Source organism: Tupaia chinensis, unplaced genomic scaffold (assembly GCF_000334495.1).
Source record: "Tupaia chinensis unplaced genomic scaffold, TupChi_1.0 Scaffold000575_1, whole genome shotgun sequence".
Taxonomy (NCBI): Eukaryota; Metazoa; Chordata; class Mammalia; order Scandentia; family Tupaiidae; genus Tupaia; species Tupaia belangeri.
Genome location: NW_006160089.1, coordinates 2,136,154 through 2,151,705, shown reverse-complemented (window position 1 = coordinate 2,151,705; position 15,552 = coordinate 2,136,154). Strand labels below are relative to the sequence as shown.

The 15,552-nt window shown below is 61.2% G+C and overlaps 1 protein-coding gene across 4 annotated transcripts in view; it reads left to right on the top strand.

Moving 5' to 3' along the window:
• Positions 1 to 15,552, top strand: part of NR5A1 (nuclear receptor subfamily 5 group A member 1) — a 25,030-nt gene that overhangs the window by 4,019 nt on the left and 5,459 nt on the right. For all 4 annotated transcript variants that reach the window (XM_027775596.1, XM_027775594.1, XM_006158233.3 and 1 more), the window contains 5 exons: positions 860 to 976; positions 1,044 to 1,185; positions 3,306 to 3,841; positions 11,151 to 11,270; positions 12,520 to 12,667. In XM_027775596.1, coding sequence (XP_027631397.1) covers positions 875 to 976; positions 1,044 to 1,185; positions 3,306 to 3,841; positions 11,151 to 11,270; positions 12,520 to 12,667 — 1,048 coding nt within the window. In that variant the 5' untranslated portion in view covers positions 860 to 874. The remainder of the gene's footprint in view (positions 1 to 859; positions 977 to 1,043; positions 1,186 to 3,305; positions 3,842 to 11,150; positions 11,271 to 12,519; positions 12,668 to 15,552) is intronic.

Here is a 15,552-nt window from a genome sequence, read left to right as displayed (position 1 = left end):
GATCCGACTCTTCGGGGCCACGCCTTGGAGCTCCGGCTCCGGGCCGCCGTTTTCTGCGCGTCTCCCGGTCCCCGACCCTCGTGCTGGAGCATCCGTCTCTCCAGGTTTCCTCTCAGTCTCTGTCACTGCCTCGGTCTCGCCGGGTTTCTCTCGTCTCTTGGTGTCTCGGTCTGTCTCTTGTATACCCGGGTGTCTCTGACTCTGCGTCTGTCTCGCCCGGGATTTCTCTTTGGGCCTCTCGGTGTCTCTGATCAGGTCTCGCTCTGTCTGTGTCTCTCTCTGTTTCTCTCGATCTCTCCCTATTTCCGTCTCCCCGGGTTCTCTCGGACTCGGCGTCAGCGGGTTTGTGCTGTGTCTGTCGCCCTGGGGTTCCCGCTCCGTTGAGCAGCTGCGGTCGGGGGCTCTCGTTCCAGCCATCTCTGCCTGTCCAGCCCGTCTCTGTCTCCTCCGTCTCTGTCCCTGGAACACGGTCCCACGCCCCACTCCGCCCGGGCTTATTGGCGTCTCCTTCCCAGCCGAGCGCGTCTCCTTTTCTCAGGATCGGGGTTTTGTTCTCAGACAAACGAATTCGGATGGAAGCGCATCGAATCCGAGGGTCCCGGCTCAGGCTGGGCCAGAGCAGGGAGGGAGGAGCCTCGGGGGCGGCGGGATCGCCGGGAGCGGGTCGGGGAAGGGTCGGGGAAGGCCGGGCGGCGGGGCTGCACGGGCGCCCGGACCCGGCGGAGCGCTGCCAGGGGAGCCACGCGACAGGCCACGAAGAGGGCACCGCGGCCACGCTGGGGGCTGCGGACCCGCCCAGCCGGGTCTGCCCGGCAGCCAGTGGCCTGCGACCCGCGGTGACCCACGCCTCCCTCCGCAGGCGGACGGCGCGGGCATGGACTATTCGTACGACGAGGACCTGGACGAGCTGTGCCCGGTGTGTGGGGACAAGGTGTCCGGCTACCACTACGGGCTGCTGACGTGTGAGAGCTGCAAGGTGAGCGCCGGCGGGCGCGGACGCGGGGCGGGCGCGGGGCGGCAGCGCTGACGCCCGGCTCCCGCAGGGCTTCTTCAAGCGCACGGTGCAGAACAACAAGCACTACACGTGCACCGAGAGCCAGAGCTGCAAGATCGACAAGACGCAGCGCAAGCGCTGTCCCTTCTGCCGCTTCCAGAAGTGCCTGACGGTGGGGATGCGCCTGGAAGGTGCGCTGGCCTCCGAGCCCTGACCTCTGACGGGAGGAGGGAGAGGGTGCCGGGAGGGGCTGCGGGGAGGGCGCCACTGGCCCCCTCAGTGTTTCTGGGGCCAGCCATTGGCTCCTGGCTGACAGTTGGTTCCCCGAGCCTGGACCTGGGGAAGGAGACACTTGCGGAGGAGCCTGGATTGGGTGGAGACTTTTCGGAAGGTGAACCCGAGGACAGCAGAGCCTGTCCCCAGCCCCTGACAGGACGCCAGCCTAGGCAGAGCCCCAGGAGGGGTCCCCACTCACCCCCACTGACACCCAACGCCAGCCAGAGCCAAGGCTTTCCAGGCCCTTGTGGGTGTCCGAGTCCCAGAGCCACCGCTTACAGGATGGGTGACGCTGGCTAGTTCCTTACCCTCAAGCTGCAGATGCCCCATCTGGGAAGTGGGTGCAATGGCAGTGCCTTTCTTGGTGGGTTAGTGAGGACTGAGAGGGTACAGGGAGAACCTGGGGTGCCTGGGACACAGTGGCCACTCAGCGGGTTAGCCACCATTGGGACCGTTGATCAGACTTGCTGTTGGCATGTGTCCACTGTCCTGCCACCCACCCATCCAGTCTGTCTGCCCATACACCCCAAGTGCTCCGGAAGCTCCTCTGCTCAGGGAGTGAGATTCTTTCCCGTCGTGCTCTTAACCAGGCCCTGGGAGGGCTGCAGAGTGGGGACAGTTGCTTCCAGAGAACTCAGGCCCACCTTTGCCTCCCCAGCTCCCAGCCCAGCTGAGGCCTCCTAGAGAGTGGACAGTGCTAGGCTTCTGCCCACTGGCCCCAGCGGGGGTGTGACCCAGCCAGGCCAAGCCGGCAGCTATTGGTAAAGCTTTCTAACCACATAGAAGGCCCGAGTGGCTCTGATTGCTGCTGCCTAGCGGAGGGACCCTGGGTGGGAGGGGTGCAGCCTATCCCATCCTCAGAGCCCACATCCCTAGCTCTTGGGCTTGAGGGGCCAGCAGAAACCCAGGCTGTGGCTAAGTGGATCAGAGCTGTCCCCCAGGTGGCAGGAAGAGTGGCCAGGGAGGGGGCGGGGCCCAAGCCACCATCCCTCACTAGCGCCACCCTCTCTCTCCTGCTCTCTCCCTCCTCCTAAAGCCCAGGGTGGGCATTGTCTGAGCAGGGACTGGGGCCACACTACAGCAGCAGAACTGCGTCTGTTGGGTTCAGCTGGTGACCCTTCCTTGGCCAGGTAGAGGAACAGGTCAGCAAGAGAGTCCCCTCTCCAGAGCACAGAGCCTTGGCCAGCCCTACAGTGAGCTTCAGAACGGTTCGAGTCCCGAACTCGGTGGCTTAACTCATGCCAGGCGCGTGTGAGTGCATGCCCAAGACCCTGAGAGGAGAATGTAGGAGAAGGGATTGCAGCATGGCCATCCCCCCTGGGGAGTGATTTCTTGCTGTCTCTCTCTGTCTTTCTGGCGAGCGCACACGCCCTATAGCAAAAACTTGTCAAAAATTAATTAATTAATTAATTAATTTTTAAAAAAACATTAAAAAAAAAAACTGGTGAGGGAAGTCCCAGTCTTTTTGCAGAAGGGGCTCAGCAGAGCTGGGTGGTCATTCAGTAAGCAGCTGGTCACTGAGGACCCAGCTGGGCATGAGGCTGCCCAGGGCCCCTTCCCGCCAGGTCCTGTGCTGGGCACCTAACAGTGCTGAGCCCCCAGGAGCTCTCAGCCAGGGCACATGGCAGGACCCACTCAGCATAGAACAGACAAGGGGCAGGGCTTCTGGGGAAAGACAGATTCTTTCTAGACCATCCAAGAATACTTCCTGGAGGTGGTGACATGGAGCTTGGGTGTTCAAAAGCATGAGAGAAATAAACGGGCTGGAAGCAGAAGGAATACCCAAGGCATGGAGGGGGAAGGAGAAGAGTGGTAAGGTGGAGTGAGGGGACAGGGGTCTCGTGGACAATAACCTAGAAGATTGAGCAGGGCCTTGAATGCCAGGCCAAGGAGACTGACTGCCTGTGAGCAGTGGGACTGATCGAAGCCATGGAGCGGGGAGTACCCCATCAGATCTGCTTAGGAAGGATCTGTGGCAGGGCAACATGGGGGTGGTGGTGTAGGGGGGAGCCTGACCCTCTGTCCCTGCCCGCAGCTGTACGTGCTGACCGCATGCGGGGTGGCCGGAACAAGTTCGGGCCCATGTACAAGCGGGACCGGGCCCTGAAGCAGCAGAAGAAGGCACAGATTCGAGCCAATGGCTTCAAGCTGGAGACAGGCCCCCCAATGGGGGTGCCCCCACCACCCCCACCCCCGCCGGACTACATGCTGCCCCCAGGCCTGCATGCACCTGAGCCCAAGGGCCTGGCCTCGGGTCCACCTGGCGGGCCACTAGGCGACTTTGGGGCCCCAACACTGCCCATGGCTGTGCCCAGTGCCCACGGGCCACTGGCCGGCTACCTCTATCCTGCCTTCCCTGGCCGTGCCATCAAGTCTGAGTACCCGGAGCCCTATGCCAGCCCCCCACAGCCTGGGCCACCCTATGGCTGCTTCGGCGGCTGCCTGCAGGAGCCGGCCAAGGGCCGCCCCGACCAGCCCGCACCCTTCAGCCTCCTGTGCAGGATGGCTGACCAGACCTTCATCTCCATCGTGGACTGGGCCCGCCGCTGCATGGTCTTCAAGGAGCTGGAGGTGAGTCCCTTCTCCCCTCCAGCTGGCCACCAGGTGCCCCCAGCTGCCCGAGCCTCAGCCTCAGCCACCCCTTGTCCGGGCCACCTGCCCACCGGCCTCAGGTCTGGGGAAAGGGTCTCCGCCGCCCTTGCACCCCTCCTTTCCTTTACGTCTTTAGTCTCTCTCAGGGCCACAGGGTATCCTGTCTCTGTTTCTGCCTGTCTCTGTCTCTGTCTCTGTCTCTCTCCTCCCTGGCGTGGTGCGTCTCTGCTCTCCTATCTCCCCTGCAGCCTGTTTCTCCCCTGTCTGTGTCCCTGGGGGCATTTCTCTCTTTGAGACCCTGGGCTCCCTCAGAGGACGAGCTGAGTCCTTGGAAGCCTGTCTTGTCCCAGGGCCCCAGCCCAGCGTTAGGAAGAGGGTGCACCTCATCCTGTCCTCTCGTTCAGGGGACCACCGGTCCCCTAGCCTCAGGTGTCATAGATGCGGCTCTTAGTGTCCCGTGGACCCTTCTCCTTCCCAGCCAAGACGAAAACGCTCACGGTTCTGCATCTCCCGTGCGTGTGCGTGTGTGCGTGTGTGTGTGTGCTCACACGTGCATGCGCAAATGTGACACAGGGTCAGCTGGGCGGGGGAGTTGGTGTTCCGGGGCTTGCTGTAGGTCCCAGATGAGGTAGTCTACAAATGTGACACAGGACCAGCTGGGCAGGGGAGTTGGTGTTCCAGGGCTTGCTGTAGGTCCCAGATGAGGTAGTCTTTCTCTGCCATGGAGCCTTCTTTCCCCCTGGGGCTAAAGGAAGCAGCAGGAGAAGCTGAGGCTAGACATAGGGCAGCACTGCCAAGCGGCCTGCCTGGTGGTTTGAAGGCCCCCTCTCTGGCACCCTGGCACCCTGCGAGCCTGCCCAGAGGCGCCTGTTGCCTGGCCAAAGCTCATCCCTCGCTGGTCTGGAAGGGGTAGCCCTGGCCCAGGCTGCTCAGTGGTCGCCTTTCCCAGGCCCCTGGCTGTCCTGGGCCGACTGTGAACAGCGCCTGCCGCGGGCCGTTGTACTTCAGCCTTGACCGGCATTGTCGGTGCTGACGCCACTAGGCCTGGGCTTCCTCTAGGACCATGTGGCCGGATGGGCCAGGGGCACAGCCCGCCCTGGCTGGCATGGGGAGTGGTGAGGTGCGGGGTGGGCACTGTGTCCTGGGGACTGGGAGCCTTGGTTACTTCAGGAGTCAGGAACTGGTGGTGACAGACCCTGCTTCTGAGGGGGCCCAACGTGGCTGGGACCTGGGGCCGGGCCTGTACCTGTCACGGGGTGGGCTTCCCGCCCCTGCCCCTCTCTGGGCTGACCAAGGAGTAAGGCCAGAGGAAGGGTCTTGGACACTCCCATCTGCTTCTTAGCCAGGCCTGGAGCCCTGGGGACAAGGATCTGGGGACTCTGGTGTTGGTTGCCAGCTGCTGCCAGACTTCAGTGAGCCCCCTCACAGAGGGGAGGGGAGCAGAGCACTCCAAGCCTCCCAGACCCCTGGATCCAGGGGCAGGGCACTTCCTCTGGCCGCAGTTCTAGTCTCCTGGGGGGTTTTCACACAGGACGAGAAGGACTTTTGTTCCAGTTTCACTGAGTGTTTTTTCCTGCTTCTGGCTTCTCTGTGGTCCAAACCTTCAGGCTTCCCTTCCCAGCATCTCTGAATCTAGCCAGAGCCCCACCAAACTCTGTACAGGGCCTTGCAGATAAGCACCAGCCCGGTTCTGACCAGCCTGTGGAATTCTTTCTCACTGGCCCAGTGAGCCTGGGCCTGTGTGTGTTAGCCAAGCCCAGAGAAGGAGGCGGGAAGGCGGAAGGGGTCTGAGTGGTGCTGTCCTTCTTGATTGACCGTCCAACCCCCACTTCAAGGCAGGACACATCGTAGCAGACAGAGCTGGCTCTGAGAGTCGGGCAGATCCTCAGATCCTGGCTGCCCATACATGTGCCCAGCACGTTTTCAGGTCCACCTGGGATCTGAACCCATGGTTGGCCATGTGGCCTCCAGCATGGTAGTCCAGTAGCTGTCAGCCTATGCCACCAGGCCGGGCTCTGGGCTCAACTGGGCTGGGGACACTGCAACAAATTGGAGCCAGGAGGTTGCCAGGCTAAAGACACAGATGCACAAAGATGGTGCCAGTGCTGGCGCCAGGATGTGAGAGCAGTGGCAGGGGACAGAGGGAGCCTGGGAGAGCACACGGCCTTAACTAAGGAGGTCAAGAAGGGGGTCTTGCTCTGTGCCTTTCCAAAAGGCATCCAGGGAAGGTTACAGGCATTCCAGGCGGTGGGAACAGCATCGGTAAAGGCCCAGACATGTGAAAAAGCCTTGTACGTTCAGGGAGTTTCAGGTGGTCCTAGGGGCAGACTGGGGAGGGCAGTGGGGTTGGTGACAGGGTTGGAGGGTCCTTTGGCAGTGGGCGGTGGACAGCCTGTCAGGGCTGCCTGGGGCGCCACACCCTGGGCCAGTAGAGGCCCCCACACAGAGTCTGGGCTGTCCCAGACTGAGGCCCACAGCCTCATGATGTGAATCTAGCCTGCCGCTCAGAGGAAGGCCAGTCTCAGCTGAGCAGCCAAGGAGGCGGGGAGCCCAGGCGTGTCTGACCTTGGGCTGCAGGTGTCCTCCTGAGCTCTCCTCCATCCTCTGCCCCAGCTTGGGTGGCCGTCCCTCTGTGTTGGTTTGTCCACCTCACACGGCCATGGCACGTTAGACCTGACCGTGGCCCAGAGTTAACTGCAGGGGGCAGAACCAGAGAAGCCTGCGGCGTTCAGGTTCCAGCTCTGCCACTTATCATCTGGGCGACTTTGGGCAACTGGCTGTGCCCCTCTGGGCCTCTGTCCTCATCCGCACGGTGGGAGGAGTTCAGATAATATGGCCCCTAGGGTGGCGGTAAGGGATCAGTGGGCTAGGAGAGAAGAGGAACTGAGCCCAGGGCCCAGCCTGGTGGCACAGCCTGACAGCTACTGGACTGCCATGCTGGGGGCCCCGTGGCCAACCATGGGTTCGGATCCCCGGATGGACCTGAAACACACCGGGACGTGTGTGGGCGGCCAAGGTCCTGAGGATCTCGGGGTGGGACCGGGGAAAGGGGATCGCAGCATGATGAGACCCTCTTGAGCCCCCGCCCCTCCCCATGCACGTGCACATATTCTATCATAAAAAAGAAAAGATTTATTCTAGGGCCACACAGGCTCAGCACAAGGGGCAGCGACTCCTCCCTCTGCTCCCGGCTGCACTGAACTTCACCTGTGAACAGCCTGGCCAGGGCAACGTCCTCTGTAACTGGGCTCCCCTGAACGCACCTTACTTCTGGCACCAGATGGGGGGTCCACTTTGCTCTGGGCTTAGAAAGCAACTTCTTCTTTTTATTTTTTTATTTTTGGGAAGGTTTTTCCTATAGGGTGTGTGTGCTCATCAGAAAGACAGAGACAGACAGAAAGCGAGAAATCGCCCCCCAGGGGGGATGGCCACGCCGCAATCCCCTCTCCTCTCGGGATCTTGGGCATGAATGCACACACACCTGGTGTGAGTTTAAGTCACCGGGTCTGGGACTCAAACCGCGGTCGACTGCATGGGAGTCCAGCAACATAGCCATTATGCCAACTGCTGGTCCACCAGAAAGGAACTTCTTACCTGCAAGGTAGCAGGGGCTCACCTTTGCCTGCTGTCCCCTGGGGTGGGGCCATGTGCAGAGCCCAGGTAGGCAGCCTGCCTGTGTGGACATTCACGTGAAGGACAGGGATCCGGGGAGGACAGCTGAGGCTGCCTGTGACCCATCTCAACACCCGTTTACCCTCAGCGCCCTGTTCCGAGGCCAATGGCACCAGATCTAACTGCCCAGATATATGGTTACATATAAGCGGCAGGAACTCTGTCACTCCTGGGGTGACAAACGATGGCCGGTCAGCCGCTCGGCCAGGAGAATGCCATGGCCAGCCCATGGCATGTCAGCCTTCCAAGAATTATGGAGCCCACTGGCCTTCGGCCGCCAGACCGATCAGGCCCAGGAACTCCAACAGGGGCCTGCCGGGAGGGAGGTCAGCACAGCACCCATAAATACCCCATCTCTGGGGCAGGCTGCAGAGTGTCAAGGCTCCAGGAAGATTTGTGGCCTTCCAGTGGGAGGGGTGGGCTCCAGGGGACTGAGCAGACAGGCTGGGCTGGGGGACATAGGCAGGACTGCCAATGTCCTTGTTCCCAGGGCAGCCGGGAGGCCTGAGGGTAGGGGAGGAGGAAGCTTCAGCGTAGATGTTTGGGAGGTGAAAACCAGCCCTCTTTGTTAAGTGAGCCTCTTAGCCACCTGCTTTCTCCTGGAGAGGGCCTGGCAGCCCCAGCCCTCTGGCTTTCTTTTAAATAAAGAGAGGGGTAGGTGTGAGTGTGCCTGCGTATATACCTCTGTGTGTGCACGTGTGTGTGCGTGTGCATGCATCGTGTGGGGGGCGTTTTTAGACTTCGGTGTCTTTACGTATCCATCTGTCTGTCCAAGGGAAGAGCTGGGGGCAGGGCTGGCTGGGGTGGGTAGGAGTCTGGCTGGGAGCACCCCGGGAGAGCCGGGGACATTAGCAGGGCCCTGAGGTGGGCTGTGGGTTCCAACCATTTTCTCTAAGCAGAGGAAGGAGGAATTCTTTCTCCTAATTCACAGAACAGCTGAGGGGACAACAAGGCCTGCCTGGGCCGGGACTTGATCAGGGGCATGGGCGCAAGCATTTTCCATATTGCCGCCCTCTGGCCCTGCCACCTCTATCAGGCCTGGGCAGGGCTGCCGCTTCAGGGTCTGGGTACAGGATCTGGGTACAGCGACAGCGTCTGCCCCGGGGCTGGCCCAGCCAGGTCATTGCGACCCCTGTGCTTTCTGCCTGAACTGGCCTGCTTATCTCTTAACTCCCCTTATCTCTTCGCTCCACCTCCCCCCTTCCAGCTGGGCATGAGGGTGTCTGCTTAGGGGGGTTGGGGGGCAGAGCCTGTGCTGCAAGTCCTTCCCTGCCTCCATCTGGGTCACCTGAGATGGGCTCGAGTGTTCCCACTCGGGCTGCGAGGGGCAGGCACCTCCTCCCTGCTCTCGCACAGCTCTGGGGTCCCCAGGCAGCCCAGGAGGGGGTATCCTGGCAGAGCCCTTAGGCCGCCCTGTCTCCTTATCTGGAATACGGGCCGAGTGCTGACGGGGCAGGGGTGTGGTGTCCTAGACCTGCTGGGCACTGTGCCAGGCAGAGATGCTTCGAGGCTGGCCTCCTTGGAGTGGGGCTGGAGCCTCCTGCCAGCACTCTTGGGCCAGCCACCGCCTGAGGAGACGTAGGGGAGAGATCTCTGTGATCCAGCCCCTCCTGTTCTCATCCAGGACTGGGATGCAGAGTCTGAGGATCCCCATACCTGAGTTTCCAGAAGAAGGTCCTGCCCAGAGTGGGAGGAAGACATGTGGACTCTTGACCCCGAGAGTAGGGGTAGGGAGGGAAGACAGGAGGCCGGGGACACGAAGGGACAGACACAGACCTTTCTACCTCTTCTCTCCTTGCGGGCTGGGGCAGGGGCGGCCAGGAGAGGCCTGGAGGGACTGTGGAGGGGTCCAGTGCTCATTTTTCTCTTTGGCCCCTTTCCCTTGTCTCTCCCTCTGTCCCTGAGGGAAGAGGCCCCTGGGACACCCCAGAAGAGGAGGGAGGGGGTTTCCACCCCTAGAGGAGAAATTTTGTCAGCCCTGGGCCAGTTCCCCTCAGGCCAGAGTGTGCCCAGACCCTTCCAGCCTTTGGGTTCACTGTGCATGTCTTGGGTAGCACGTGTGTTCACCAGCCACTCGCTGGCCCCTTGTCTGGGGCCTGGAGATGAATCGGACAGCAGCCTGACCTCCTTGGACCTCGCAGTACGGGGAAGACAGAGGCATGGACCTGCTCAGATGCCGATTCCGTATGCAGAGCGTGCCAAGGGCGCCAAGGAAAGAGGAGGGATCGGAGAGGTTTTTTGGAGCAGGAAATGAGCTTCCCAGGGACTGTACCTCCTAGATGGCGGGAGGCAGGGGGCAGGTCTCCTACCCCTAGTGAGTAAGAGCAAAGATCCGGAGAAGGCCGAGCTGTGTGCACTGGGGCAAGTTACTTGACCACTCTGAGCTCAGTTCCTTCTCCCCAGAGTAGAGTGAGGGGAACAACCAGCCAACCATGTGGGCAGCAAAGCCTCACTCTGCCTGCCAGCTAGCCTGGCTTACCACCGGCAAGGCCTGGAAGGTGCCGAGGAGGTGCCTGTGGGGCCGGCAGTTGCTGGAGATGAGCTGTGGGTGCTGCGCTGGGTCTTCGGCGGCGCCCTGCAGTGCCCAGTGTGGTTCTGCACATGCAGAGGGCTCGGGTTGTCGTGGTGGAGCCTGGGCCAGGAGTGCACCGCAGCCCTGGCCGGGCTCTGCCTCTGTGTGACCCCAGGAAAGTCCCCATCTGGTGGCAGATTTGCAACTGAAATAGGGGTCTGAGCCAGGGGATCCCTGGCCCTGGCTTGCCACTGTCAGGAGTGACCTGCCCGGCCAAGGGGGAAAGCAGTGATTCTTGGGTTGAAATACAGAGGAACCCCTGCCCAGCCAGCGCTGGGCATCCCAGACTGCAGCTGGGGCTTCCAGATCTGCTCCTGGTCCCTGCTCTGTTCCTGCTTCCGATGCCAGCCACGGCCACCTGCCTGCTCACCCCTGGGCCTGACCATAGGCCACACCAGGCCCCTTTCTTTGCACGGGTCTCAGAACTCTGCCTGAGGCCAGGGAGCCTCCCGTGTCTCACCTCTGTGACTCTTGTCAGAGCGGCTGAGGCTGCCAGAGGTGTGGCCACGGGCCAAATGAGCATGACAGAGTGCGTCCTTCACCGAGCACCCCTGGACGTTACTCACTGTCAGTATCACGTGCTTAACATGGGCCAGACGTGCCCACTTCACAGATGAGGAAGACCGAGACAGAAAGGTAAGGGACTTGCACAAGGTCCTACAGCACGTAAGAGACAGAGATTTTTGCTATAGGGCACGTGTGCTCACCAGACAGAGACAGAAAGCAAGAAATCACCCCTGGGAGGATAGCAATCCCTTCTCCTCCATTCTCTTGGGATTTAGGGCAGGCGCGTACACGTGCCTGGCGTGTTTCAAGCTGTTGGGTCCGGGACTCAAACTGCGGTCAGCCACGTGAGAGTGCAGCGGCATAGCCATTACGCCATTGGCTGGCCCCATGTTAGACCCTCTCATTGTCGCCAAGCCCCGACCGCACTTGGATGAAGTAGACGGTCGCAGACCCGGTTGAGGCCCTGTGTTGAGAGTGGGAGGAGGGGTCTGGGAGGAGAGCCCAGCAGGGCCCTGAGCCCCACGTGCCTGTCCCCAGGTGGCCGACCAGATGACGCTGCTGCAGAACTGCTGGAGCGAGCTGCTGGTGTTCGACCACGTCTACCGCCAGATCCAGCACGGCAAGGAGGGCAGTATCCTGCTGGTCACCGGGCAGGAGGTGACCGCCGCTGGGCCCTGCTGCAGGCTCTGGGCTCCCCGAGTGCCGGCCCTTCCCAGGGACCCCACTGCTGACCTCTGTGCTCTGACCTGGCCAACGCCTTGAGAGGAGCCAGCCCCTGGGGAACAGCTCAGGGGTGGGGATGGCAGGGCGGGTTCTTGGAGGAGGTGGCTGTGGCTCTGGGTCTGGAAGGGAATCAGAGGTGGCCAGGCAGTGGGAGGGTGGTGGAGGGGTGAGGGGAGCAGGGCTCAGAGAGGGTCACTGGGAACCACTAAGCTGCCCTGAGCGGAGTTTTGTGTGAAGGAACGAGGAGTGAGTGACTGGGTAGGGGCCACTAAGAGCCGAGTCAGAATTCGGGTGTGGGGCATGGTGTGTGGGAAGGAAGTGGGGACGGCTGCTGTTGCTCAATGCAGGGAGCCTGGGCAGGACACCAAGGGCAGGGACCCCCAGCCGGTGATAGGAGGTGCGTGAGGAGGAGACGGGAGGCTGACTCCCAGCCCAGATGGACACAGGAGGAGCAGGGTCTCGCCAGGTGCCGAGGCATGGGCTAGATTCTGAGGCTCTGCACTCCCAGGCCCTCTGTCCTCACCCTGCTCTCACCCTGGGGTCTCAGGCCCTCACGCAGGGGGGTGGGAAGCATGGTCCCAGGAGATACTTTGGGGCTACCTGTGAGTGCACACGTGGGGAGGCTGGGGTGTACGTGCTGACACGGGCTGTCTCTGGGGCCACGTGATACCCAGCGTGTGTGTGTGTGTACACCTGTGTTTTACTGTGCAAATACACACACACACAGGGGCGTGGGTGTGGAGACCTGCCTGTCACCAGGTGAATGTGAACACATCCACGGGCGTGCCTGTCTGTGTACATGTGGCCATCCGAGGGCACATGCAGGGGTGTGTGCGTGTGCACCTTCATGGAGCAGGTGACCACGTGTCACAGGCGAGCGTGTGGGTAGACACGGGGCATGGCTCGGTATCCTTTGCCCCCAACCCTGTTCCACGGGACTTGGCAGGTGGCCGCCCCACTGAGCCTGGGGCACTGTCTGTGCACCCAGGACATCCCCCCTCACCCACAGCACCCACAGGCCTGTTGACTGCTCCACTGCCAGGTCGAGATGGGGGAGGTCGGCGGCCCAGGTGCCCTCAGCCTGGGTGGGCCGGGACAGGGCGCCTGGGCCCAACATGCCTGAAGACCCACCTGCGCCCTCTCCCATTCCCTGACTGAGCTTCCTGCACGCCCCCGGCCCCAGGTGGAACTGAGCACAGTGGCCGCCCAGGTGGGCTCCCTGCTGCATGGCCTGGTGCTGCGGGCGCAGGAGCTGGTGCTGCAACTGCTCGCGCTGCAGCTGGACCGCCAGGAGTTCGTCTGCCTCAAGTTCCTCATCCTCTTCAGCCTCGGTGAGTGGGGCTTGGGGGCCTCCGTGGGGCGGGAGCGGCGGGCAGCACGCAGAAGGCCTGGGGGTGGGGGACGGCCCATCTTAGACGTGAGGGCGCCAGGTGGGGCCTGCTCTTGCAATGGGGCTGCTTCCCTCTGGACCTCAGTCTCTCTGTGTGGAAGTACCCAGGGCCTGGTACTTCCTGGGGTGAGGACCCCTTTGGAGAATCTGGTAAGTTCCTGGCTGACCGCCCTCACGTCGTGTCTGCACCTCCCACAGAAGTCGCATGTGAGTTTAGGGCTTTCTATTCCCGAACTCCGCCCTGGGGTCCCTGTTTTTTCCTAATTCCTTGATTTGGGAAGGGCCAAATTCAGACTGTGAACTTGCTCACCCGTTCCACACACCTCTGCTGAGCGTCTGTGCTGGACAAGGTGCTGGGGACAGAGGTGGACTAGAGAGACCCCTGAGCCCTGCCAACCCTCTGGAGGGCAAGTGCAATCGCACTGTGTGATGGGTGGGCCGGTCAGTCACGTGGGCAGCCAGCAGGCCTGGGATCACAGCTCAGGGTGGGAGCAGGGAAGCGCCGGGGGCCCAGTCCAGCCCAGCCCAGCCCAGCCCAGCCCAACCCCAGCCCGTCTGGGGGGGGCCACGCCAGCCTCTCTCCCTCCCTCGGCTTTCATGGCCCAGCAAACCACAGCGAGCGCCTGCCTGGGCTCAGCCGTGCTGTGGACACAGTGGTGCTCCTTGCTTCTGCGACTCCCAGATGGGAGAGGTCTGCAAATGGGGGGGCGGGGGCTGGAATAGAGAGAGCCTGGGGTGGGGAGCTAGGGCCCTGCCCTTCTGCGCTTCCTGGAAGAGGGGCATCTGAACAGGGTCTTGGAGGGTGAGTAGGAATTTCCTTTTCGCAGAGGTGCAGGTGGGATGGAGGCTGGATGGAGGAGGTGAGGGGGCAGGGCTGAATCATAGCGACCATGTGGCCACAGCGCGCCTGCTGGAGAGCAGAAGGGGGCATGTCGGGCCGAGGGGGAGCAGGCAGATGACTAGCACGGGAAGCCCAGTGCTCAGGTGGGGCTGGGAGTGTCCGCATGACCCCGGTACTGGATGCAGAGGGCCGAGTCTCTGACTCTGCAGAGCAGGCTGAGGGCTGGAGGGCTCAGGGCAAAGCTACCTTAGGCCTTTCTGGACCTCCTGTCAGAGCTTTGGGTCTTGGAGGGAACAGCCAGCGAGGGAGGGGCTGTGCTGGGGAGCCAGTTAGGAGCAGTGGCTGATGCCCTTGGGGGAGCCCAGGGGCCCTGGCCAGACTGCTCAGCCAGGGAACTGCCCTTCTGCCTCAATGGCACCCTGCTTCCGGCCTTGCCTTTGAGAGCTGCAGGCTCCGCCCCGGAGCACAGGTGTGCACGCGGGTCTGCGCGGGGTGGAGGCTGCAGGAGTGCGCGGTGTCTTTGTGTCTTTGTTCCACGCAGGTGGGTGTGCTCGCATGTGCAGACTAGAACACTCACAGGCTTGCAGCTTCTGTGTGCCATGTGTGCGGTCGGGACTGACAGGGGACGTTTGGGAACTTGAGGGCCTGGAGGGGCGGGGGTGTTTGGAGGCACATGGAATTGGGGTGTGTGGTCTGGGTAGTTGCCTGACCGCCATCAAGAGAGTCGAAGGGGGACCTGGGGGTGTAGAGGGTGGGCTGCAGCCAGCGATCTTCTCATCAGGACTCCAGCCATCTTTGGGCACCTCCTGAAGAGCAGGGACAACAGGTCAGTCCCCAGCCCCTCTTCCCTCCAAAGCTCCAGGTGCTTGGGACTGCCAGACCCAGCACAGTTCTGGCCACCCCAGGTGACAAGTCCCGGGTCCCTGCTTCCATGGATGGAAGAGCGCTAAGCTGAGCGCCCCTCTACTCCCAGCCTCAGGGGCATCCCTGCTCAGGACCAGGGATGTCTGGCCACCCCCATGCTGGCTCTCACCATTTTCCTGATGAGGGAGCTGAGGCCAGAGAGGCGAGAGACCACAGTGTTTGACTGGAGGGGTTGGGAGAGCAGAGAGCACGTGTGTGTGTGTGCGCGCACACATGTATGTGAACGTGGGTGAGGCAGGGCGTAGCGGTGGCTAGGGAAGGGAATTTGGGCTGGATGACCTGGATTCTAAGTCTGCTCTCTCTCTGGCTTTGTGCCTTTGAACAAGTCACTGCCTTCTTCTAGCCTCGATTTCCCCGTCTGTGAAATGACTACCGTAATAGTCATTACCTTACTACAAGGAATTGAGAGAATTCCCCAAAGTGCCCAGTCCTTGGCCTGACCCTCGGAAAGTGTACACAGTACAAGAGGACTTCAAAAAGTTCAAGGAAAATGGAAATAAAAGTATGGGTTTATTTCGTTGGAAAAAAATTTGGAAATCCATGCACAGTTTTTTTTTAATAAATGATTTTATTTAATTTTATTTATTATTATTTTCCAGTTTGATCAGAGAGAGACAGAGAAAGAGGGAAAGTGAGAAGGCAAGCCACCAGGTCTGGGACTCGAACCACGGTCAGCCATGTGGGAGTCCAGCACCTTTAACCACCATGCCACCTGCCGGCCCCAGCATAGTTTTTGATAATACAAATTTTCCATGAACATTAAGATCCCATGTATTGCTCTATCATAATTGTCATTAAGTCAGTGAGCAGATGGACAAGTGAATGGAGTGAATGAATGAATCAAACCCAGTCCCCGTTACTACCTACAGTGTCCCTGGCATAGTGCTCAGTTCTGGGCACAGGGACACACATTCAGCTGAGCTGGCTGGGGTAGCTCCAGCCCAGCAGGCCAGATGGCTAGTGAGGTTGGGTTGTCATCTGACCTGCCTGGGCCTGCCTGAGCCGTAGGGAGAGCAATGACAGGGGAAGGGCCACAGAGGGCTTGGCTGGCAGGGTCCTGG